Source organism: Triticum aestivum, chromosome 5A, assembly GCF_018294505.1.
Source record: "Triticum aestivum cultivar Chinese Spring chromosome 5A, IWGSC CS RefSeq v2.1, whole genome shotgun sequence".
NCBI lineage: Eukaryota > Viridiplantae > Streptophyta > Magnoliopsida > Poales > Poaceae > Triticum > Triticum aestivum.
Genome location: NC_057806.1, coordinates 575,022,721 through 575,031,881, shown reverse-complemented (window position 1 = coordinate 575,031,881; position 9,161 = coordinate 575,022,721). Strand labels below are relative to the sequence as shown.

The 9,161-nt window shown below is 42.3% G+C and overlaps 1 protein-coding gene across 1 annotated transcript; it reads left to right on the top strand.

Moving 5' to 3' along the window:
• Nucleotides 1-2,067: 2,067 nt before the first annotated feature.
• LOC123104913 (mediator of RNA polymerase II transcription subunit 19a) lies at nucleotides 2,068-6,955 on the top strand. The gene is made up of 7 exons (XM_044526851.1): nucleotides 2,068-2,298; nucleotides 3,154-3,218; nucleotides 4,216-4,505; nucleotides 4,581-4,868; nucleotides 4,956-5,010; nucleotides 5,101-5,258; nucleotides 6,495-6,955. Exons 2-6 carry the CDS (start codon nucleotides 3,173-3,175, stop codon nucleotides 5,121-5,123), a joined length of 702 nt encoding a protein of 233 aa, XP_044382786.1. The 5' UTR covers nucleotides 2,068-2,298; nucleotides 3,154-3,172; the 3' UTR covers nucleotides 5,124-5,258; nucleotides 6,495-6,955.
• Nucleotides 6,956-9,161: the final 2,206 nt, after the last annotated feature.

The following is a 9,161-nucleotide window of genomic DNA, read 5'->3' as shown; positions in this document are numbered from 1 at the left end:
GAATATTGGAGGCCAGCATGGTGTGGCCCAACTCGGGCGTTGTGCGTTGGACGTGAGCGATCTAGCGCGATCATATCATGTCAGGCCGATCGCGAGACGCAATTAGTGAGCAAGAGGTTTCATGGGCTCCTGTGGATGACCTTGTCGAGGCCTTAGGGCTTTTGTCCCCGAACCTACGCCAATGTGGAGTTGGACAACACCATCCAAAACTTGGGAAAACATCGCGATGTTAACTACGTTGCAATATCATTTCCCTTAATTTGGAGTTCTATGCAAGTCTAGGTTCCGCACTCGTACTTTAGTTATAGAGTTTCATATGCAGGCTACCCTAAGCAGCCATGTCGAAAATTCTACAACTCAGTCAACTAAATTTTGAAGCGGTATTTTTTGATAGGTCTATTCACCCCTGTAGACCATAACCTCGGTCCTATACCGGTGCATTTGCCGGGTCATGCAAAGGTTCTTGTGGCCCATGCTCGCCTCCCACATCACACACACATCACCGACAAATCGTCGTGGTGGTCATGGTGTCCATGCACCAGGAGGTGGCTTACAACAATCGTTATGGAAGTTCATACATGACTAGCTTTTTGTATCATAGGAGTGCTCTTCAGCATCTACGGGCTCAGGCCGTTGTTGATGTTTTCTAAGAGTGAGGATCTTTTAGCACCTCAAAGCCTATCCATGTCAGATTTGCCCATGATAAACTCACATGAGTAAACCATAGAAGGAGTAATCTTCGCAAAGAACAACCAATCGATTGTGGGCCCCGCGACATCGCTAAGGGCTACTCCCTCCGTCCGTGAATAAGTGTACTTCTACCATTTGTCCTAAGTCAAAATTTTATAATTTTAATCAACTTTTTAGAAAAGAGTAGTAGTATATATGACATCAGATTGGTATATTATGAAAATACATTTCAAAGCAAATCTAGTGATACTAATTTAGTGTCATAAATGCTGCTATTTTTTTCTATAAAGTTGATCAAAGTTTCAAAATTTTGACTTAAGGCAAATCCTAGATGTACACTTATTCACGGACGGAGGGAGTACTTCTTTATTAAATTACACCGAAAAGAAAGTCTGTAAAAAACAAGAGCTAACCTAAAACATAACTATCCTTTGCCCTCCCATTGAATCCTTCCTTCTACCCAAAAAAAAGACACCCAACTTGTAGAGCACTATGGAGATCGAAAGAGAAACCCCTTTGCCATTATTATTTTGGGCCACGCTTGCACCATTTTTACGCCTGTGGGTGTCTATCATTTTTTTCCTGCCCACACCACAAAAAACAACGAGCCAATTAATATACAAATGACCTGGAACAAATCAAGCAATGCATATTTATGCCATGGCGAGCGAGTGAAATACGCGCCAAAGTTTAAATGCATTCCAGATAGCCACTTAATACTCACGCATCTATATCGGCAAAAATAAGAGATCTATTTGTAGTCTATACAAGGCAAAATCGTGTGATTTGAAAGTCGACGGGTCCGACTAAACTGCTACGTCGTGCCAAGTTTTTGTATCATGGTTGTCATTTTCACTTAAATAAAGTTATCTATTTATAGCAAGAGCATAATTTCCACTATCGTATAAACTAGAGTTGGTGGCGGGGTGTGTTCACTCTCCCGTCATATCTTCCTCATCCATCTAGAACTCATGAGACCCCTCCAATTTTAGAAAGAAAAAAAAATCACATCTTGCAAAAGGTGCTTTCATCACTTCTCTGAAGAAAAAACCCGCTTTCATCACTACTTCAGTTACGTAAATGAGTGTTGGTTGCTTGATTGAGTTTCTTCCTTGCAGCGCTGCGCACGCATTGGTTAAGCCAATATAATTGGATTATTTTTGTGTTTTCGCGGCAATACACATTTGTTACTCTAATACTCCCTCCGTTTCAAAACAAACGCGATTTAGTACAAAGTTAGTAGGTTGTATGAATTTTAAACTTTTGAGACCACGTGTAAGCTTTTCGAAAGAAGTTGCGCACCATCTGCTCCGCAGGCAGAATTAAATACTTTTAGGTGGATTATTACGTCAAAAGAGAGAGAGAGTAGTACTAATAGAATTTTCCTATCAGTCCTCTCATAGTTTCCTTCCTCTTCTGACTTATCTCACATGCTCTGACCTCAGCTCCAATCTGAGACCCTAGTCCCTCGAGCCGTCGCCGTGCCGTAGCTGATAGCATCACCGTCCGACGCCCCCCACCCGCTCCCAACCCTCCCGCCTCTCACGCGCGCCGCCCCCATCGCCGTCCCCGCCGTATCCACTCCGTCCGCAGTCGACGGGTTTTGAGGTACGAGCTTTTAGCCATCCGGTGGTTGCTTAGAGCCAAGCTAATCACAAATCTTGGGAGCGGCGGCGCGCCCCCGGCGCACCATCTAGATCCGCCCATGGCGGCCTTGACCACACAAGTTTCATGCCCTCTAGCTTGAAGATACTCTGTTTACCTCCGTGTCTGCCTGCCAAAGCTCATTTAATAATTATTAAGGACTCTGTGCCGTCGCTCCATAAACGTTCGGGGAAGAAATTGTTGGTGCTAACAAAATCCATTTTACTGTCGCCCGGATTAGCAACTAATCGGCCCTTGCTGGTAGATAGCGGTACAGATTGCATATTATTACGCTTTCGCATTAGCCTATGCAGGATCCAAATCTTGTTTATGAATGTAACCGATCTTCGCATATAGCGGGTCAATGGGTGAATTGTCTAGCGAATTTCGCAGTGCAGGATAAAGTGTTTGGTATAACAGATTTTGACACCACGAATATTCACCTATCGTTTTCTCCAATATTCACCTCTATATCATGTACATTTACCAACTTACCATACACAGAAGTGGAAAATATTCTAACACTAGCAGCAGGCCCTAACTAGCAGATGCAATTTCTATTTTTAGTGTTGGTGTTAGTTAAGTCTATCTAGTACGTTATTTAGAACATAGTTCAAAAAATTGCTAGGCGTTAATTGTGCGTTTCGCCGCCCCCTTGCGCTTTTCTGAGCAAAGCGCTCATTTATGCACAGATTAAGCACAATTAACCGCTAGGCGTTAGGCGCACCTTCTTGAGCTATGATTTAAAATGTATCCAACTAACTTTGCTTCTTTTGCTTGATTGCTTATGTGTATTTGTTTTCTTAAATCAAATCTTAGGTGGACATGCATTTTGCAAATGTCAGGCTCTAATCAGATGGCTTCGGATGGTAAATTTGGAAAAGGTAATGTCCTTTTTGGTACTATTTTAATTCTTCTTCATTGTTCACGAAAATGGGTAACACCATATTCGTACCAATCTTATGGTATAGCACGCTGTACAGTTTAAAAAACCAAGGAGTGTTTATACAAATTGAGCGATACATATTTAAGAATAAAATAAACAGATTGACCTATTCTGGTTTTGAGTTGTTAGTAAGGCATGAAGCTTGTTTGCTTCTCGTACATGACCATGAGTTTACTTATTTGCGTCTTATATCGGTATATCTCTTTTGCAAATGTTGCAGTGATGGCACTCTTGATAAATGCGAAGGCGAAGTCACATTATGTTGCTTTAGCTTTGGTCTTCTGTAACTCTCAGGGCCTTTATCTAGGATATATATTGTATTTTATCTGAGTATGCTAACCCTAGAAAAAATAATCTAGGTGAGCTCATGTGAAATTTGATAACCTTTTCAAACATGATCATGTTTTGTAGCTTTGATTGATGCCCTGGTAGTGTTAAGTTTATCTAAAAGACAATGTGACGTATATGTTGAAAAGGTTATCAAATTTCACATGAGCTAGAAACCCTGTAACTCAATTAAAGTCGCTTTGTCATGTGATGTGTATGTTGATCTGTCATAGGCCATAGCATGAAGGCTGGCATTTTAGTATGCGTTGTATATACTTTTGATTAGATAAGTTCATGGGTGCCACATGCTTATAAGTTGTAACAGTATCAACGATGATGAAGTACTATTCTGCGCTTTTTGAATTCTTATGCTGGGTCAAATATTCATTATGAAATAAGCAAGTTGGTGTTATCTACGCGAAATATTGAGTTTAGACCAACGTTACGACTTGTACAATAAAGCACGTCCACCTTTGCCGCTCAACTGGTTCTGTTCAGAGGCTTCCATCCTTTACCAGTTTTGGCCCTGAAGGACCAAAACTTTGTTATTGCTTGCAAATAAAAGAACTCTTGACTCTTGACACACTATGAGTTTCGGTGTATTTCAGGTCCTCGGGAGCTCACTGGGGCTGTTGATTTAATTAGCCGCTACAGGCTGCTGAACCATCACAGTTTCTTTTGTAAGAAACCATTGCCACTGGCTATCTCAGATACACATTATCTTCAGAATGTTGTGGGTGATACTGAAATCCGTAAAGGAGAAGGGATGGAGATAGATCAACTCATTCAGAATCCAGATCTGAGGGAGAAGAAGACTGCTTATATTCAGCCTTTTGACATGGAAACACTAGGACACGCATTTCAGTTGCGAGAAACAGCGCCAGTAGATCTGCCTTCGGTAGGATATCCCCGTTAGAACATTTTCTTCTTTTGCTACATCCACTCCTTGTTTCAACTCTCTTGCATTCACCAGGCTGAAAAAGGCACTCCAACTATATCGGGAAAATCAAAGGTTAAGTCCAGGGACAAAGTGAAGAAGCATAAAAAGCACAAGGAGAAAGACAAGGACAAGGAACACAAGAAGCACAAACATCGCCATAAGGATCGGAGTAAAGATAAAGACAAAGACAAAGAGAAAGAGAAAGAGAAAGAAAAAGAGAAGGAGAAGGAGAAAGACAAAGACAAAGACAAAGAAAAGAAAAAAGAGAAGAGCGTGCATCATGATTTGGGAGGTGATAATTCCAAAAAACATCATGAGAAGGTAGTCCCATTTATTCAATGTGTTTCAAATAGCATGATGTTGACTCATATTTTGGCTATGCACTAAATTTTAATGATCTTTGTATAGAAGAGGAAACATGATGGAATGGAAAATTTGGCGGCTGTACGTAACCACAAAAAAAGTAAGGAAGCATTTACTCAGTATTTTATTATTGCCATGATTTCCTTCAATAATGCTTCTGTCCTTACCGTTCCTTGTTGATATATGACAGCACAAAAGCGCAAAATTCAATGAAATGGGCAGTGGACTTTGTTTGGCGTAAGATGTGACAAATTCGTTTCCGTGTTAGTTCTCGTAATATGACTCCATGTTTTATGCTGTTAATGGGCGACTCTGAAGGTTTTCTTGTCAATACCACTTCCGATGGAGGTATGTGTTCCTTGAACTTTTATAATCTGTTGTTGTTTGATTTCAGTTTGTGTCCTGGACCAGTTGATATGCATAATGATGGATGCATGACTTGAGTATCTTGGCTTGTATTAAGATTCTATTTTTTCGTGTAAATGTCTTCTGCTAGTGAAGAATGCCTTTTATATGGTTCCTTTTGTATTGTGTCTTTCGGCTTTGGAACTAAGGCCACATTTTCTCCGTCTCCTTTCAATATTTATATACCCTGATTTCAGTTTGATTTAATATGATTCTGTGTTGTTCTGAATCTAAAGTGGTATATATCTTATTACTGGAAATAGGAAGTTCAGTTAGAACTTTGGCCAATTTATTGTACTTGCTGTCAGCACATAGTCGAGTTATTACACATGCCGTTGTAGTGGTTGCTGATTGTATCCTTGAGTTGGGTATGCTATGCTGGATGCTGGGAGGGATAAGTTGGTAATCTCTCATCAGTTGTAGATGACTGAGTCAACATCTCAATGCTTAATTAAGCATCTACCAGTTCTAGTTTATGACCAGTTTCCGCCTTCGAGTGAAACTCCGGGACAACTTTAAGGTGTTCTGTTGTGCATGTCAGCATCTGATGTAATAATTTATATATTGTCACAAAAGGTGTAAAAACTGACCACAATTTGGAGATGTGTACTAGATGTTTTGTGAAGTCACCCAGCCGTTGTTTATCCCCCTTGGGCAAAACTAGGGATTTTAGTGCTATTAGAGGACTTCATATATCTCACTAATTTGTAGTGCAACACATGGTGATTAGTGCAGTGAATGATGTATTCGGAAACAAAGATGATGGCTTGTTTTGTGATTTTCAGTAGGGTAAAAATAATATCACATACACTAGTTAGATTCTGGGTGTTGAATTGGAAATAAACCAATGGTGTTTACAAACTATCAAACATTAGGAAGTGGGTGACTCTTAAGGTACTCTGACTTCTTTATGGTTTGCAGTTTTATCTGTAATATATAAGTTCTAATGGCCTTTAAAAAAATTATCGTACTGTGCCATTCTGTTATTTCAAACTTTTAAAAGAGCTGTTTCAACCCACATCCACTATTCAAGACGCCGTGCAACATTTACTCACAAATACTGTTAACTTTCTTATGCAAGTTACTCATTTACTGATCGTGATCACTAGGAGTTACTGTTAGGATGTATCATCTGCATAATAATCATCTAATGCATACTGTTTTCTTGGCACAATGCAGTTACTGATGGAATTTCCTTTATCAAGATGATCCGGTTACAAGGGACGCGCCCAATCAGATCATGATACACCGTAAATCAATTCTGGGAAAACTTGAACTTGTCATTTGGAGTTATTTGATTTTTTTTGTGTGTGTGTGTGTTAGTTCTGTGCCCATTAGCAATTCTTGAGTGTTGCCCTCCTATATGCCCTGTCCTGTAACTCAGACAGAAGAAAAGGGTTTACTGTCAAAGCCGCATGATGTGACCGTGTACAACAGGAGACGTCACGTGTAGAAGAGAAAAATTAGCCGTACACATTCCATGATCCAGCAAATTCAATGGTGGTGATGAACCTTAAGGAACTCGAGCAGTATGTTCTGTGTACCAATCATGTTTTCTTAATCAAACAATCCCAGTTTAAACATGCTATGTCAGATTGACCGCAAATGAGAAAGGACTAGTATGAAATTGAATTCTTGCATTTCTTTTTGGTGGACCGGTATATAAGGTGGATGAGTAATTTACTGGAGATTGACTCGCAGGATTTCTAAAACGCAAGAATAGTGTCATGGCATATTGAGTGCTACGCGATTGCATGCTGGTTTGATTGTGCATGGGAAAAACATACTAGAATGCTTCACAAAATGTAGGATTCATCTGTTGTTGCAGATCCAAAATGTTCATCACATGGATCTCCGCGGGTGGGAATTCTTGTAGCACAACGCATCTTCTCATTCAGCGCTCAGTAGGCCCATGCATAAGAGAGTCCCACCAATGCATAAGAGAGTCCTCAAGGTGCCAATCAGAGGTGTCAATGTACGCAAGTGCCAATCAGAGGTGTCAATGTACGCAAGACCAAACTTGTAAACCGATCGCCAGAGCCGAATGGAGAAGAGACACTTGACGAAAAGGTGGATGCTTGATTCTTGTTCCCTTTTGCAGAGTGGGCAAAGCTCACAATTTTCCCAACCGCGTCGCTTCAACCGGTCCGCAGTCCATATCCAGTCTTGCAAGGCAGCCAAACGAAGAATTTGACCTGTGGGTGGGGAAGCCCAAGCTTTCGAGACCATGCATTCTTAAAGTTGTGTATGCACAAAGGGGAAGCCTTGGCACTTGGCAAACCTGCATACGGTATGCCCACCAGATGTGCAAAAGTGGCTGGCTGAGCAAGCAAATGCTCCGACGTATGAAGAAATATGCTGATGATGCTGCAATGTTGTGAGCGGCAGTCTGCTATTGGCGACTAGGTGTTGTTCGCCTGTAACCATACATTCAGATGTCGGTCGATCTTCTCAGAATCTATCCTTGTGCCTCTTTGGGCCAAATCAGGTTCTAGAGCGAGCGAGTGGGTCACATCGCATACAGGTTACATTTACCTGCTTGAATCTGGCCAAGTTCATCGCGTTTTCCATGTCTCACAGCTGAAGAAAAGCTTACTTTGGACGTTTGAATCTGCAAGTCCTGACCTGCATGTGGATGTCGCTGACGTCTCTCCTTTGCGTGTGTTGGATGAGCGGCTCATCAAGCAAGGTAAGAAGTGGGTTCCTCTTCCTCCCGTTTAAAGGTTGTGTGCAAGAATTTGCCCAAGGATACAGAAGAATGAAGAGAAGCACAAGAACACAGAAGATTTCTTTTTTCTGCGGGATACAAGAACACAGAAGTTTTTTTTAGGGATACAGGAACACAGAAGCTAGGCGGGCCGGTAAGACTGTAAAGAAGCCCAAGCCCACGATTGTGAATGGAACCTCTGAATTCTGAACGGCTTGCTGCTAGTATCTCCTCCACCTGCTCCCATCTTGCCTCCAAAAAAAAAAAAAACCTGCTCCCATCTTCTTCCTCCCCCGGTCCTCAAGACTGGATCTTAGGAACTCCCTACAGATTCTCAAAAAAAGGAAAAGGAACTCCGTCGATGATGACGCAGGATCCTCCATTCCATGCGTCAACTTGTTTAGATGGAAGCTCTTAGTAGAAAGAAAAGCTGTGTATTCAACGCAGTCGCAAGTCGCAAGTCAAGTTGCACACACCGATCGAGCAGCCGCAGCTACGCAGAACGCACGCTCCTCCAGTCCTCTTCTCCTCACGTCGCCCGCCACATACGAACGAAGGAGCCACGCACGACATGCATCTTCCTCCTCGGGTCAGCCGGCCATGTGCCCATGCCATGCCAGCAGCTGGCCACTCACCCTCCTCTCCTCTCAACGCCCCAACCAATTAAAAAGAACACGCTAGCTAAGCCAATCTAGCTACCACCCTAATGACAATTATAGCGCGCGGGGACAATCTGGCTTTAAGATTCACAAGATTCCTCTTTAAATTAGGTAATATAATCTGTGCATCATGCATGCATGTAGAGACGGCAGCGCATCGGCACCCCTGCACGGCTTGTCGCCCTACCAAGGCAAGGCAGCGCGAATATTGGCGGCCCTGTCGACCCTCCTCCGCTCCGCCCATGCACGATTGCTTGTTCTTGGGAGATCCATCGACGAAGCCACCGTTGATTAATCATCCATTTTACGGACAGACCGACGGATTAGTTTAGTTTAACGCTGCCAGTGCCATGCCATGCATACTGCCTGCATCGCCCAGCGCCTAGAGCCCTAGGTCGATGGCAGCCAGCCAGCCAAGACCGATCGATCGCATGTGATCTAGTAGTATCCACCTGTCCTGTATCTAGCTAGCAAGCCACT

Bases quoted from the DNA above. Each gene is read 5' to 3' on its own strand.
- LOC123104913 (XM_044526851.1), top strand. From the start codon at position 3,173: ATGTCAGGCTCTAATCAGATGGCTTCGGATGGTAAATTTGGAAAAG. The intron at 4,506-4,580 runs GTAGGATATCCC...TGCATTCACCAG, and splicing joins CGCCAGTAGATCTGCCTTCG to GCTGAAAAAGGCACTCCAAC. The intron at 4,869-4,955 runs GTAGTCCCATTT...ATCTTTGTATAG, and splicing joins CCAAAAAACATCATGAGAAG to AAGAGGAAACATGATGGAAT.